Source organism: Nicotiana tabacum, chromosome 8 (genome assembly GCF_000715075.1).
Source record: "Nicotiana tabacum cultivar K326 chromosome 8, ASM71507v2, whole genome shotgun sequence".
Taxonomy (NCBI): domain Eukaryota; kingdom Viridiplantae; phylum Streptophyta; class Magnoliopsida; order Solanales; family Solanaceae; genus Nicotiana; species Nicotiana tabacum.
Window position 1 is genome coordinate 200,753,490 of NC_134087.1, and position 17,927 is coordinate 200,771,416.

A 17,927-nucleotide genomic window follows, 5' to 3' on the forward strand; every position below is an offset into this window, starting at 1 on the left:
AAGGTTATTCAGCGATTGGTTGACTTTTGGAACAACTCTAGGCACGTTCGAGGGCGAACGTATGTTTAAGTGGGGGAGGATGTAACGACCCAACCGGTCGTTTTGGACTTTTGCACTTTGCTCGCCAGTTCTCGGGCATGACTTGCCTCGTGGGATGTATTATGACTTGCGTAAATCATTGATTTTGGTTTTCAGGGTACTCGGAATGAATTTGGAAGAGCAGTTCTCAGTTTGTAGCTTAAAATTTGAAAGGTTTGACTTGTTTGTATATGATCTCGGATCGTAATTTTTATGATTTGGTTAGCTCCGTTGGGTGATTTGGGGCTTAGAATCGTGATCGGAATGCATCTTGGAAGTCCGTGGAAGGTTTAGGCTTGAATTGGCGAAATTGAGATTTCGGCATTTTCCGGTTGATAGGTGAGATTTTGATATAGAGGTTGGGATGGAATTCCCGAAGTTGCAGTAGTTCTGTTATGTCATTTAGGATGTGTGCGCAAAATTTCAGGTCATTCGGACGTGGTTTGGTTGGGTTTTTTATCAAAAACGTAATTCAGAAGATTTTTTAGAAAGTTTGGTGATTTGATGTCGTTTGAGGTGTTTTGATGATTTGAACAAGTTTGGATAAGGTATTAGGATATGTTTGTGCTTTTGGTTGAGGTCCCGGAGGCCTCGGGGTGATTTCGGATGGTTAACGGAGGAGTTGAGATGTTATCGCAGCTGCTGAAGTTTTGCTGCTTCTGGTGTTTTCGCACCTGCGGTTTTAGGGACCGCAGGTGCGGCGCCGCATAAGCGGAAGAGTGACCGCAGAAGAGGAAGTTGGGAGGTAGGCTGGAAACCGCAGAAGCGGTGAGATGGCCGCATCTGCGAAGTCGCAGATGGGGATGAGGGGTCGCAGATGCGGAGGATCGTAAGTTTAGTGATTTCCGCAGAAGCGGAGGAATAACCGCAAATGCGGTACCGCAGAAGTGGATATGGGACCGCAGATGCGAAAATGCCTGGGTCAGAATGCATATATTGCACCCTTCGTGATTTTGAGAGGGTTTTCACCATATTTCATTCGGGAGAAAGCTTGGGAGAGCTAATTGAAGAGGAAATTCAAGAGGATTTCGGGGAGGTAAGATTTTTGGACCCTAAACTTGTTTCTATGATGAATTTTAATATTATAAGCTTGAAATCCATGGAAAAATCAGTAGCAAAATGGGTAATTAGGGTTTGAGATTAAGACACCTTTGGGTGGGGATTTGAGGGGCCATTTGAGGTCCGATATTGATGTTCTTGACATGTATGAACTCGTAATAGGATGAGGATTCCATTGATGTTAATTTTATCGGATTCCGAGATGTGGACCCGAGGGCCGGGTTTGAGCAATTTCGGGATTTGGATGTAAATTGGATATTTTCGAGTGGGCTTCGTTTCCTTTGCATATTTTAACGATTATGTACTGATTGTGGCTATATTTGGAGCATCCGGAGGTCGATTTGTGTGGGCGAAGGAATCGCGGGATAGAGGTTGGACCGGATCGAGGTGAGTAATGATTGTAAATGATGTCCTGAGGGTTTGAAACCCCGGATTGCACATCGTAATTCTTTATTGGCGTAAGACACACGCTTGATGACGAGCGTGGGGTCATGCACTATTGGGGATTGTGACTTGGTCCGTCCCGATTGATGATTTAACCGCGTATTTGACTGAAATCATTTGGGCTGAATGCCATATTTGGGTTTCGTGCCGACTATTTGACCCTTCGGGGATTTTTGTTGATGTTTCCTCACTGTTCTGATTTTATGCTTGAACTCAGTCATGTTATTTTTCACTGTTTTCAAAACTCAGCCATGTTTACTCTGTTTTAACACTTGAAATGATATTTTAAGTCATATTTTGGGCTGAGCATCATGTTTTACTGTTGCCCGAGTGGCTTATGTGATTTTTGACTGAGTAAGGCCGAGGGCCTGTGTTGTGAGGATACTTTTGGGTCGGGCTGCATGCCGCAGCGGAGATACACTAATTTGATTACGAGGCCGAGGGCCTGAGATACGCCACGAGGTGGCTTGTTGATATTGATATGAGGCCGAGAGCCTGTTTATGATGCCACGAGGTGGCTTGATATTGCGCTTGGGCAGTAAGGGGCCCATCCAGGAGTCTGCACACCCCTAGTGAGCGCGAGTACCCATTGTGATGTGAGATATAGCCCGAGGGGCTGGTATTGTTCTAAGATATTGCCCGAGAGGCGAATTTGTTGATATTGTGCCCGAGGGGCGAACCTTATGTACCTTTCTTATTTGTCTGTCATTTACCTGTTTAATTGTGTATTTGTACCCGAGGGGCGGATTTCTATGCTTATCTGCACAAATTGTTTTGCATTTATTTGTGTAACTATTGAAAAGGTCATTTTTAAAGAAGTTTAAACTGAGCTAAGGTGTTTTTAAGAGATTTTACAGCTTCATTGCTTTCCTACTTGTTTTTTTTAACTACTTCTATATAACATGTTGATGTACTTTTCGTGATTTCTTACCAATCTGACTTTAGTTATGATTATTACTCACTGAGTTGGAGTACTCACTTTACTTCCTGCACCATGTATGCAGAATCAGGTATTTATACACCCGATAGCGGGTTTTGGCTAATCGGAGGCAGAGTCATCGGAGTTTAGCAAGGTAGCTGCCGGTGTTCGCAATACTGCTTTTCTCCCTCATTACTTCATTAGTCTGTATTTTGTACACTTCATACTTTCAGTTGTATTTAGACCCTAGTAGATGCCCGTGACTTGTGACACCCCGGTTAGGGTTGTGTTGAGTTGTACTTCGGCATTTTTATCGATATTATATGCTACTTCGTATTATTAATCATGTCTTAGATTGTTTTACTGCTGTTTTAACTGTTTAACGTCGAATTGGGAATAGTTGGCTGGCCTTGTCTTCACGAGAGGCGCCATCACGATCGGGTCCGGGTTAGGGTCGTGACAATTGAGATGTTTCTTCTTTTTACACAAATGAATATCCAAATGAAGTACTAATGTTAAATTGCCTTAAAAGTTCATCATTCTCAGTGCAATCATCCAAATGACGTATTCAAATAATTAAATTATTATAAAAAAATTACAATAGAGACATTAATACGGCAAATAAGAAGTAGAAATAGTAAAACCATGTCCAAATAAAAAATATTCTCACAGTAACTTAGTAATTAATACTGAATATATGAGATAGTATCTAATGGGGTATTGAACTTATCACTATTGACATATGTATAATGGACTAAATATAAAGTATAAGAATTTGGATTTTCGGATATCCAAAAATTCAAGGTACCAAATCCAATATCCAATCCGAAATTTAAAATTTTTAAAAATAAAAATCCAAACCAAAAATCCAAAAAATTCAAATTTCGGGTTAGTTACTGAGTTTGCTATAAAATAAGAAGGGATGGTCTTGTGCACAAATTAAGCATGACATGTACGTTCAAGTAAGATTCGAGGAGGGACCGCACTCAAAGGACATAATGTAGACAGTCTACTCTAACACAAGCATTAATGGTTGCTTTCACGGTTTAAATTTGTGACCGATAAATTATACGGAGATAACTTTACCGCTATTCCAACCCCTAATATCCTAAGTCCGGCCCTAAGTCGGATATTATTAGTATTACTTTGCAATGTAAAGACAAAAAGTTCGTCTAGAAAGTTTTCCAAGTTGTTTTTCAGGGTATCATCTAGATTTTTCATGCATTTTTATGATCCAGCAGATATGTAAAGTCCTTTTTGCAGTTGTGGATACTATTCTGTCTTCTGTTAATGCTGTTATTCATCCATGTAATATTCCATAGATTTTCCACCAAAAAATATTCTATAAGTTTTAAGTGCGTACACTGATATTACACTATTAGGCTACTTAAGTTGATCAACAGTAAGGATCCAAGATTTCAATGTTATGGATGCTCGCCAATTAAAGTTCCAAAAGAAGAAGAAAAATAAATTTAGTGATGGTGCTCACTCAATACTTACTAAAATTTTTAAAAATTGCCTATGTAAATCTACTAAGGCAGGTTAAAAAATAAGATAATAGCCCACTAACTTGCTATAGCCGATTAAATTGAGCTATGGTCTAATTTTATATTTTTTTTTTGGGTGTGCAAATAACTACAATCCAAGTTATACTAATAATAATGACAAGAACATTTCTTTCATTACAAGAAAAACAGAGTTTGTGAAGAAATATTTATGACAAACAGGTTCGTCACAAAATTATAGTAACAGTTTATGACAGAATCGATCTATTACGATTTTATTCTTCCTTCACAAAGTTACGATTTTTTCGTCACAAAATTATTGTTTTTTCTTGTACTGTTTTCATTTTAGTTAATGTCAGTAATGATGCTGTAGGATATATGGTTCAGGGAAATTTAGAGTTAAATATCTAAGGCCTCAATGGTGTACTTGTAATTTAAGGTAAAGGAATGAAAAATCATAGAAGATACTTTACTATAGTTATAAACTTAAATCTAAAGAGAAAATGATACATTCCATGCCCCTTATGGCAGTAACAGTAACAGATGCATGCAAGAGGCATACAGTGGGCCTAAAATGCTCAGATCTATATATGGAGACATTTACTATAGTTATAAGCTTAGCTCCCGTTTGGCCATAGATTTTAGCAATTTTTTTAAAGTTTTTTTGGAAATAATATTTGTTTATAAAATATGATAAGTTTCTGAAAAAATTCCCCAAATCTAGTCCAGAATAGTTTTTGGGTGAAAATTTTCACTCTCAAAACTTTAACTTTTTTTTCAAATAAAATACATGTCCAAACATAATTTCAACTTCCAAAATTAATTTTCAATGCAATTCAAAAACTCGTTTTTTAAATTTCAACCAAATCTACGTCCAGGCGCTAGCTTAATTTCTTAATTGTAAGATATATTATTCATTAAAGTTACCCTAGCTAATCCTACCATTTTCTCTTTAGAGAGTTACACTATCGTATTAATTAACATATAATTATAAGTAATCTTTCATACAATGTGAGATTAGTAATCTGAAAAATATGACAGGTTACCAGCTACCAGCCGCAAAAAGTTAGTAAACTATAATGGCATACGGCGTAAATATTCATGAACGTGTCAGTCAATCCTAGAAAAAGAAATTTACGAGTAACCGCTCTAAAAATGTGCGATTAATAACCTTAAAAATAAAACGAGTTATCTGCTGTAACATGTTAAATATACTATATAGTATAAAGGGAGGAGAGATGCGGAGAAGAGTTAGAGAGTGGATCTGGGGATTTTGAAAGGCAAAAAATTATTGTTTCCTCATGTGAACTACTTGCGCAGAAATATAAGACGTAGCTTTCAGAATTTTCAGTGGCCACAAATTTAGCCATTTTGCCTTTTTTTGGAGGATCGATCATTCCTATCGTTGGTGGCCTGTCTTGGGCAAATGTTATGCTAAATTAAGGCATCTGTGGCTTTAATTAAGGAGACCAATGTTTGATATATATATATATATATGTATATACACACGCATCGATACTGTAAAGATATTTTTTTACTATTAGTGAATTTTAATTAACATGTGATAGCATGTTCGTTATTATTTTATAATAACAATAATAACAAACTCAGTGTAATTCTACAAGTAGAATCTGGGCCGCAAAAGCGGATCCAGGATTTCAAGATGATGGGTGCACTAGTGGATACATTTGACGAGTTTAACTTTAATCTTTTACCATGAACCTGCTACACTTTTGAAATTATAGGTTTAAAATTATATATATTTTTATAATTTTAGTGCACTAGTGATTTTAACCTTATGGAGAATTTTAAAATTAACAATAGGAACGTTGCTTAGTTAACAGATGATATACTGAACATGATATTGTACTACTTGGCCTGCCCAGCATTGAATGCAACTTTTGGCAATACTAAGGTGGCAATTAAATTATTGTCATCCAAAAATCTAACTTTTCGACCACTGACATGCACATGATTTTTACAGTATCAAAATCATAGTAAAACTACCACGTACTAAACTCAAATAGATTATAACACTACTAGAAAATTGTGAAAAGCCGTCCACGAATACCAACCGATTTTGATCGGAAACATTTTAAAACCGGCTGATTTTTAACCGATTTTAATCTGTCGAAATAATTAAGGCTGGTCGGTCAAATAGAGCGACCACTTTCGATCGCAAATTTCGACCAAAATCGGTCGGTTTGTTCAACCAAGAGTTGACCAATTTATCAAACACAATTTCTAGAAAAATTAAATATATCGACCGAAGTCGGTCGGTATATTTTAAAATAACTTTTGTTTATTTTTTTAAATAATAACAACCAATGGCGGTCGATAAAATAATTTTATATTTTAAAAAAATTTAAGATACCTACCGATATTGGTCGGAATTATTAAAATATAATAAGTTTAAAAAGGTAAATTCTGACGATTTTTAGATTATGTAAGGCACTCACATGATGTAGTGTCATCTCAGTTATTTACACTTAGATGCTCTAGTGTATGCCGTGTTTGGATGTTTTATTCTCGATTACCTGATTAGTACTTTGCTCAGATACTTGATCAGTGGATTAATTAAAAATTCAATTATATTCGATTAACCTAGGATATGTTTTTTTATCACTTTATTTAACCTAAAACATGCATCATTCTTGATTTTAACTGGCAAGATGCTCGGACATACTGACAATCTTAGTAAGTAAATATTGAGTTTTAATGTGTGAGCGATAAACAAGAAGACAGTCAAAATTAGAAGAATAAACAATTAATGTAACCCACTTGGTGAACTGTCGAGCTACAAGTCCAGATATACACTTTGATTCACAATAAGAAGAAATTCTTTTTTTCTTCAATTGAATATGAATTTTCTTTTTTGCTAATAATATGAATATGAACTACAACAAGGAAAATCAATCATTAGAAAGACATAAAAACATTGGATTAATTTCTTTTGTGCCTAAAGGCATATATCTAGAATTTTCCTTTTATCAATCAAACACCTTCCAAAGCTATAATAGCTTCTTAGTTATCCTTTTATCAATCAAACCCTTTCCTAAGCTATACAAGCTTCTTAGTTTTAAAAAGTTTTCTAGTTGGATCTCACCAAAACTATCTCCTAAAAAAAAAAAACTATCTCTAGTACAGTATAAATCTGGCTTTAGTTAGCTAACTTCAGGAAATCAAAGGTGGAAAGACATCAGGTAGCTATTCTTAAGCATATATTGTTTAACATATATCCAGAGTTTACAATATATTTAAACATTAGCCAATTTCTCTCAAATTTTAGGACACGATGTTATAGAGCGAAAATCATAAAGTTCAAACTTCAGGACATCGTGTCGTAAAGTTCGAAAATTGTGTCCAGAAGTTCGAATCTTATATCCTGAATTTTAAATAGCGGGCTTAAAAATGGCTATTGCTGCACTTCGCCCAAATCATTGTTGATTATCCGAGCATTATGTGGGAAGTGTCGTAAATATAAATTTGTTACACATTGCCAATTATAAGGATATGATTAATCTTAGATCAAGCTTCATCCACTTCTTACTTATTATGAACTCGAATCATTACATGGCTGATAAAGTAAGCTAAGCTTCACACGATCCTGAAGAAATCTCCTTTTTGATTAAAATCTAGTTACACGCGCATGAAATTCAAGACTCACAATTTGATGAATACCTATATAAATTGTATTTTTGTCATCGATCGATAAAGGCGGAGCTAGAGCTTCGGTAACGAGTTCGCCCGAATCCAGTACCTTTAGTCCAAATCCTATATATATCTCAAGAAATTCATTGAATATGTATAAATTTTTACTTTAGAACCCAATAACTTAAAAAGATTAGAATCCTGAATCCAGTAACTTTAAATCCTGATTCCGCTTCTGTCGATCACTATTTGTATGACTAGTTAGAACCAAACAAGGGAAAACCCTAAATAAGGAAGAGAAATAAGAAAATATTAGCAAAAAAGAAAGAGTAATTGGTAGATGATTGAGGGCACATGAGAATGCTGTGTGTGGTTGACATAGCCTTTGTCCAAACTACATAAAGTTGTAATTGTTCATAAAAATATTTTCCAATTAATTTTGACTTTAGGAATTATTATTAATTGAGGGATGAATTATGAAACTTTTGAAGATAGGGTTCTGTCATTTGGTCGTGTGGTAGCATACTGCTCTTCTCCTTTTTGTTTGTCTCTTTTAACTTTGTTTGTTTGGTTGTCATCAAGTCACGTGAATGCCCCTTTTCTTCTCTTTAAAATAGTTTTTAAACATTCTTCAATTACATTTTCTTTGATCACAATTCTTCTTTCCTTTTCCTTTCTTCTTTTGTTTTCCCCTTAGTTCCCATGATTCCTACTTTTAGAAGTAGTTCTTCTTCTTCTCCTTCGTTTCCTTTTGAACTTAATAATAATGAGGTTCGTGATCTAAGTCATATTAATCCTCTTGTTAGCCCTAGCTATCAAGTTGCTTCGTCATCTTCTTACTCGTCTTGCCAAACTTTCTTCAATAATTCATCTACTAATCAAGATCAAACGGGAGATTATCATTCTCAATTTTACCAGCCACAACACCAACCCGAGGTATACATACAGGATTAGGGTTCTTTGTTTTTCATATTGGATCGCGTTTCCTTTTCTTATTTGCTTAAATTTGGAGGTTTTAACTTTTAACAATCACTTGGATCACGTTCTTCTATTGAAGACATAATTAGTTAAAACTATGGTCCTATCTAATAACTTAAACTTTTAGATAAGATACACATTTCAACACTATTATTCTGAATTGCCGGCCACCGAACACACCACCAACCAGAGGAACATACAAGAAAAGGGTTTTTTTTTCTTCATGTTGTATCGCGTTTTTCTTTTTCGCTCTTTTGGGTTGTATATTTTTCACTATCACTTGGATCATATTAAAAATATGCTATTTAAGTGGTCTTTGTTTTTTGCCTTTAAAAATTGTTCTTGTGGATCATATAGATTGATAATTTCGCTTCAAGAAGTGGATCACATGATCATCTAGAGAAGAAAAACAAGGGACTCAAATTAACCTTGTGGAAGAAAGGTGATAAGTTGATGCAAAAGATGAAGAATTCAGATCATACACATATCAAATTGAAGTTAGAAGATCAGAAGAAGCAACAATCATCTCCTAATTTGGAAACTGATTACAGCAGCAACAGCTCTTCCAACAACAGTAATAACAACAATATTCCAATTAGGGTTTGTTCCGATTGTAACACTACTAAGACCCCTCTTTGGAGAAGTGGTCCTAAAGGCCCTAAGGTAATATTTTCTTACTTAATTGCTATAAATAATTAGTTGTTGTTGTAGGTCATTTTAACCTATGTTGTTCGGACCCTTCAACTATGTAGCCGGATGCATGTCATTATAATCATGTATTTTTTAGGATTTGTACGGGTGCAGTAAAGTTATCTCCATGTGACCTATCGGCCACGAGTTCGAGTCGTGAAATCAGCTATTGATGCTTGCATCAGGGAAGGTTGCCTACATCATGCCTCCTTGGGGTGCGACCCTTCACCGGACCCTGCATAAAAGCGAGATGCTTCAAGCACCAAGCTGTCCTTTTTTTTTTGGATACGAGTGCGGTAGCATTTTTGAGGAGTCAGCACAACATAAATGTTAATTAATTAACAAGATAGCACAGAAAACCCCACTTAGTACTTTTGGTAAAAAATCTTACTTAAACTCTTGATGGTACAGTCCCTTTGTAACGCATGTGGAATTCGACAAAGGAAAGCAAGGAGAGCCATGGCAGCAGCAGCTGCAGCTGCAGCAAATGGGACAAATTTCACGACTGAAACATCAACAACAACAACAGCAACAGCAATGAAGATAAAAGTGCAACAGAAACAAAAGATAACTACAAAAGTGAATAACAATCATGTTGTACCCTTCAAGAAAAGGTGCAAATTCATAACATCTACTACTGCTGCTGTTGGATCATCTTCATCTACTATTAATAATGCACAAAAGAAGATTTGTTTCGAGGATTTCTTCGTCAACTTGAGCAACAATTTGGCGTTACATCGCGTTTTTCCACAAGATGAGAAGGAAGCTGCAATTTTGCTAATGGCACTATCTAGTGGCCTTGTTCATGGTTGAGTAGTACTTAAATTAGGGTTATCATAATATTTCTTGAGTTAATTAAAGGGAATAGCACCAAATTAGTAGTGTGAAATTGAGTTTGAGATCATAATTATAGCTAGAATAATATTAGTGAGAGTGAGATCAGTTGTAGCCTGTAAGTCAAGCTACGTACGAAAATTTTAATAATAATTAAGTACTAGTAGTAGTAAGTTTGATCTTGTGTGGTGATGATCTTTGTAAGCTCATAATGATAGTTTTTGAGCTAGATGATAAAAAAGCTTTGATCATCACTTGTTCATGTATCTACTTGTGTGATGATTTTCAAGTTTATTGAATGTTCTCCCCAAAACCATGAATTTTTTTTTAGGGATATTTACAAAAATATCCGGTCAGAGTCACTATTTACGTTCTACCAGCTATTTTTAGTTTAAGAGGTTGGGTAAAGGGCATTTTAAATTAATTCTTCTATTTCTTTTGTATACTAGTTCATAGATATTACAACAACAGACCCAGTATAATCCCACAAGTAGGGTTTGGGGAGGGTAGTGTGTCCGCAACCTTACCTCTACCTTATGAAGATATGAAGGCTAGATGTTTCCGATGGACCCTCGGCTCAGGAAAAGCACTAGTTCATAAATATTATACAGAATAATTCTTTTTACCTTTTCTTCTTTTTAAAACGCATGACAGAAGTGAATTCTGTTAATTAACTTGTGTGAACAATTACATATAAAATCTTAACATTTACTTAAATTATATTCTCAATACTCCACTTTACGCGCAGTCCTATTTTTATGAGTCAAGTACTCGGAAATTCTTTTTAATAACATGTGACAGTAAAAACTTGAATTAAGAGTAAAAAAGTTTCTTATTTCAGTAAAATATCAGTCAGTACAATGATCAACTTGATAAAAATATGTGGATGTTTAGGTTGGGTATGCAAAGATAGAGTATTAGGGTTTGGGACCAGCTTTACAAAAGAAAACAAATTAGGCTTTTAACAGAAATATAAAGTGACACTTACACTGTGCACGGCTGGCATGAATGGTTCATATCTATGAACCATATTATTCTGATATTTCATTATAAACAGTAGCTCTTGATGCTCGCAGAAGTCGTTTGCAGACTCTCAGGGGTAGCTACAGTTTTATATACGGATTCGGCATAACTGAATAACTTTGGCTCATACGTTGTATATTTGTATTAGACAATCAACTTAACATGTAAAACTAAATTATCCTAGACCCAATAAGTTGTATGTTTAAGAATCTAGAACTCATTAACTCAAAATCCTAAATCCATCTTTGAGCTGAAGTAGAAGGTTGTACGTACTTTTATATGAAAATAAGGGGGAGCTACAGTTTTACATACGGATTCGACAGAACTTAATAGCTGTGACTCATACATCGCATATGTGTATTAAAAAATCAACTTAACATGTAAAAATAAATTATTCTAGACTCAATAAGCTGAATGTTCATAAAACTCAAAGCCTTGAATCCGTCCTTGAACTGAAGTAGAAAGTAGTACGTACTTTTATATGAAAATAAAAGGGAGCTTCATTTTTACCTACGGATTCGACAAATCTCAATAACATTGGACCATCCATTGTATATTTATATTAGAAAATCAACTTAACATGTAAAAATGAATTATCCTGGACCAATAAGTTGTATATTGTGGAATCTAGAACTCATTAATTCAAATTCCTGAATCCGTCTTTGAAGTGATGTAGAAAGTAGTACGCACTTATATATGAAAATAAAGGGGAGCTACAGTATTACATATAGATTCGATATAACTCAATAACTTTGGCTTGTATACTTTTGATAGTACTGATATAGTATTTTTTTCGTCGTCTTGAGCCGAGGGTCTTTCGAAAACAGCCTCTCTATCACTTTGGGTAGGGGTAAGATCTGCGTACACACTACCTTCCCTAGATTTCACTTATAGAATTTTACTGGGTTGTTGTTGTTATTGTCATCTGTTGTATATTTGTATTAGAAAATCAACTTAACATGTAAAAATAAATTATCCTGGATCAATAAGCTGTATATTGTGGAATCTAAAACTCATTAATTCAATTTCCTGAATCCGTCTTTGAACTGAAGCAGAAAGTAGTACGAGCAGAAAGTAGTACGTACTTTTATATGAAAATAAGGGGGAGCTACAGAATTACATACAAATTGACAGAACTCAATAACTTTGGCCCATCTATTGTATATTTGTGTTAGAAAATCAACTTCACATGTAAAAATAAATTATCTTGGACCAATAAATTGTATATTGTGAAATCTAGAACTTATTAATTTAAAATCCTGAACCCGTCTTTGAACTGAAGTAGAAAGTAGTACGTACTTTTATATGAAAATAAGAGAAAACGAAAAGAGAGAGAAAAGCTATCAGAATTTTTTTTTTCACTGTCAACTCACCCTCATCCAATGGTCCCCTACAACCCACAACATTAGAAAACAAAAAAAAAGTTTGAACGTTAACGAAATGTTACAAACACGTACGTCTGATTTTTCCTTGTTACTAGTTGCAGTAAATTAGGAGGCCTTTTGTGTTCTTTCATTTCATCTTATTCTACTAGAGTCAACATGGAGAAATGACATGATACATTAGCTATTTACGAGTATTAGTAATTTCATATATATTAAGTTATTAACAATGTAATTTCTTTTTATATTATCAATGAACTTTAACTTGTAATAATCGGTGGCATAGTTAGGAATTCCGTCAAAGGCATTCAAACTTTAAACAAGTCAATGATATTTTTTGTCGATGAATAGTGCACTAATTTTTTTTTAAATCAAACTACGGAACATTTAGCTAAACAATAACGAACTTGTAATAAAACTATAATTTTATAAATCAAAATTAAAATAATAAAAATACAACATTGGAAAATTTACTAATAAAAGTGCATAAACCCAAAGAATAAAAAGAGTCGAGAGAATTGTAGTTTGTAGAGAGCTTTTATTGAAGAATTTTAGCAGAACTTAAATTTTAAATTATAAACCTTCTTTAACAAATAACTTTTAGTACTTGTTTATTTCTCACAAATTTTAAGTTTTAAGAGATATTTCATTAGAAAATCTTTTACATTTAAAAAGAATCAAACAAACCATACATGGTGGTCTCTATTTAGTTTTGGCAAACAAAATGGGCAGAACTTTGAACCCGTGAACAACAAGTCACTTTCAACATCTTGAACCGGTGAACTGCCTTACACAACTGTATTCAGGGTGTTCAAAATATAATATATAACCATATAAAGTAGTATTTAACTTATATACGGAATATAATTTTTTCGCAAAGGGTGTGCGCTTGATCACCCTTGGCATAAGGTGGCTACGCCTCCCTGCCGTCTTACTATCATAACAAATATATCATTAATTAGACGGAGGTGACATGTGGCACCCATCCATTCCCTTTTTACATCTGGGCACATATTAAGCGACCTGCTCCACGAACCCCCCATACCCATAACCCGTAACCCGTGATTTACAACACAAAATAAACCCTAACCCTAATTTATACACCTACAACCATTTCCATCAAACCCTCTATGCTCTAAGCTCCATCAAGACAGCCCATTGCAATAAATTTCATCATAAATTTATTTCTTTGTTGGTGGTAGTAAAAGTGAGTCAAATGTCGGAGTCTAGTGCTACATCAAAGAGGAGGCACCATTGTGGAGAGATTGTCAACCATTTCCGATCGACCACACCTCAAAATCCCGGAAGGAGATTCTATAAATGTACTAAACCTGAAGTAAGTTGAAAATTTTCATTTGTTTAGTTTGCTAATTGTTTGTACAAAAATTGAATTTTTATTCCTTCTAACCTAATTATTGTTCATTATCGTTAAAATGAGTCGTGTGGATATTGGGAATGGCAAGGCGAACCTTTTTCGGACCGAGCGTTGATAGAAATCAATAAGTTGCGGTGTAAATTAGATGTTTCTAATGTTACAATCAATATCACTACAACAAATGTGATTTTTAACCACGAAATTATTAGCTACAATAGAAAATTCATCACTAATTATTCACTTTTTGTGACAAAAACTACATTTCGTACTTAAATCCATGAGTCATATACTTTTAGTGACGAAACACAAACTTCATAGCAAAAATTTTGTCTACTAAGGTTTCCCACCAAAAATATGGGTTGGCGCCAATTATTGAGAAACATTAGCCGCAAAAATAAATTATCAGTGACAATTAATTTCGTCACTGATGCTGCAAATAATTTGTGACAAATCATCATTTGTCTTAAAAAATAGTTAAAGTTTGGATACAAAAAAGTTTCGTCACTAAAAATACATTGTTAAAATAGCAACGAAATAAAATTTGTAGTTAAATCGTACAAACTTTTGACATAAATTTTATATTCATTTGTGACTTTAGCTTTTGTCACTAATAATATACAAAGTTAGTGATAATATATGCAGGCAATTTGTGACAAAATTATTTGTCTCAACTTTAATTAAAGTTTGGTAATCGAGAAAAGTTCCGTCGCTAAAAAATTTGTTGTTAAAATAGTGACAAAATAGACTCTGTATAGTTAATAGGTACATTTTTAGCCATAAAAATTTGTATTTATTGTGACTTCAGTTTTTATCACTAATTAGTGTTAGAACCCGCACGATACGAATAATTTAACAGAATATTAATCTTATGAAATTAAGATATAATATATTATATTATTTTTAAAAACATAAGTTGTTATTTAATTATTTAATATAATAAATCGATACAAATTCAAAAGATAAACATTATATAGTAATGAAATAAATTATTTGCTCCTTATTTATTCTTTATTATTATTACATTAGAAAGTATTTAATACTATATATTTAATAATATGACTTTTTATTGACTTGTCAAATGGCTTACTATTTTGATACTACTTTTTTTTAATATAATAGAGAAATAGATTTTCTTACTCTAAAATATTTTTTTAAAACTTATGTTATACTGTTCAAAATTCTTCAATTGTCTAAATTTATCAATAATTTTCTTCAGTGCTATTTATTTATATTTTCTTATTAATTAATTCAAAATATAAATATCATAAAATTATCTTGACCCCCTCTTTTCGTACATTCTTTTCTACTGTAATATTTAATTAGTTTTCTCATTTTGTATTTTACTAAACAATTATATAATATAATATTATTTTTTACTAAATTATAATTTTGAATTCATCAAAAGTATAAAGAGATAGGACTTTTATTTTTATTTTTTTTTAAAATCTACACATATTTTTAATAATTATTAATTTGTGCTATATATATAATATATTCTTTTAATGTATAATATGCTAATAGAATTTTATATTTTTATTATAAAATTATGAGTTCAATTTATTAACTAAAATTTCCTACCCGAGAAATTTAATTAGTATACATGTTTCTACGATATCACTTGATTTTATTTTTAAAAGTATTCTTCTTTTTTGACTATTTTTTAATTATGATTTTAGGTATGTGTATATGTACGACTTTTATCATCATAATTTTAATTATAAATCTTATATTTTTATATTTTCCAACAAATTTATATTTTTTGTTCCTTTATTATCTAATCGTATTTTCAATTATTTAATATTATTAAATTCACATATAAATTTTTAATAAATTACCAGTTTCATATAATATATTTAATATAATTTTATATTACTCTTTAAATTTAGTTTGATTTTATCCTGTATGAGTTTCTCAAATTATTTCGACATATAAATTTATTAATAATATTTTTGAGCATTATTTATTTACTTAATTTTGTCAAATAAATTTAAAGTGGGGTTATAATCACATTATATCTATTCTATTCTTTATACACTAATTTTTGTTCTCAAATATTTTAATTTTATTTATTTAGTTTTTATTTATAATACGAATATTATTGTATTATTTTTCTAAATGAATGGTGTTGAATTAGTTCAAATGGACTTATATAGTTATTGAATAAATATTTTGTTCTATATGTTGTTTATTCTATTATTCAATGCTTAGTATTGTACATTGTTAATAGAAATTTTTTTTAGCATATTACTTTGTTTAATATTTTTGTCTGATCTCTTTCTTTTTATAATATAAGAGAAGATATATATGTTTTATTAATCTTGAAATATTTTTTATTTTGAATTTTAGTGAATAAAATTTCTATTAAATTAAAGGGACTTATATAGTCATCGAATAACTTTTTGTTATGTATTTTTCTTTATTATATTATCCAATATTTAGTATAATTTCATTATTAATAGAAATGTTTATTTCCATATTACTTTGTTTAATATTTTTGTCTACTACTTTTTTTGGGTAATATTATAGAAGATATATATTTTATTACTCTTGAAATATTTTTTTATTTTAAATTTTATTCTAATGTTCTCAATAATATTGTCTGAATTTTAATGAATAAAATTTCTATTAAATTAAAGAGACTTGTATAGTCATTGAATAGCTTTTTGGTTCAATATTTTTCTTTATTATACTTATACAATATTTAGTATTTTCACATTGTTAATAGAAATTTATATTAGCATATTTTTTTGTTTAATATTTTTGTTTACTACTTTCTTTTTGTAATTATAGAAGATATATATTTTATTAATCTTGAAATATTTTTTAATTTTAAATTTTATCCTATTTTTCTCAATAATATTATCTGAATTTTAATTAATAAAATCTCTATTAAATTAATGAGACTTATATAGGCATGGAATAATAGGCATGTTCGGTATTTTTATTTATTATATTATCCAATATTTAGTATTATTGCATTATTAATAGAAACTTTTATTAGCATATTACTTTGTTTAAATTTTTGTATGCTACTTTATTTTTATAATATAATAGAAGATATAGAATTTTTATTCTATTATTCTCAATAATAGTTTCTAAATAAATATTTTTTTATTTTTAAAAATAAAAACAAAATTATTTAAAAAACAAAGAAATTTTGAATTGGCAGTTTTTTATATCATAAATCCTAAATGTTATATATGAAATATGACAAATTTTTATAAAATACCATGATGTATGAATCAACTATAAAGTCATAACAACCCTTATTTTTAAAAAATATGATCTTGAAAAGCAAATGTACTAGTAAATGAATCAAGAAACATTTTTTTTAAAATAAAAAAAATATCTCTAAAGATTACTCATTTAATTATTAAACTATTATTGTTTGAGATGCAACAAAGTTTCATATAAGTTTAAAAATGAATTTTGTTATTATAAAAATAAATCACAATTATATAATACAACTCTAATATTGTTTGCTTTCAAAAAATTAACAAAATTAAGAAGTAATTCACAGTACTATTATTTTTCTGAAGCTGAGGGACTATCAGAAACAGTCTCTCTATCTTCTCAAGGTAGGAGTAGGATTTTTGTAAATACTATCATCCCAAGACTCCGCTTGTAGAATTACACTAGATTTATTGTTGTTCACGATACTATTATTCATCACCAAAAGAGATGATAAATATTGTTTGAAACATGTATCCTTTAAAACATTGTGTGCTTCATAAACACATAATCTATTCGTACTTTTTAAATTATAATATTTTATTATATAAAAATTTCTTATTTTTTATTTTATTTTGCTTATTTATTGTTCCACTCTAAATTATCATAAATTCACTTAGTTGGAAGATCATTTATCTTGATGCATGATTCTTATTATACAAGGGGTTTAAATATTTTTACAAAAATATAGGGAATAAGGGGAGTATATCTTAATTAAGTGATCATAAAATTTTAGGATATTCATAGTATATGAAGTA

General features: G+C 31.4%; 1 protein-coding gene across 1 annotated transcript; it reads left to right on the forward strand.

Annotated features, from left to right (window-relative positions):
* Positions 1–8,180: 8,180 nt before the first annotated feature.
* LOC107808050 (uncharacterized) lies at positions 8,181–10,412 on the forward strand. Its single transcript, XM_016632531.2, has 3 exons — positions 8,181–8,592; positions 8,992–9,297; positions 9,736–10,412. The coding sequence occupies exons 1-3, from the start codon at positions 8,359–8,361 to the stop codon at positions 10,135–10,137; spliced, it is 942 nt and encodes a 313-aa protein (XP_016488017.1). The 5' UTR covers positions 8,181–8,358; the 3' UTR covers positions 10,138–10,412.
* Positions 10,413–17,927: the final 7,515 nt, after the last annotated feature.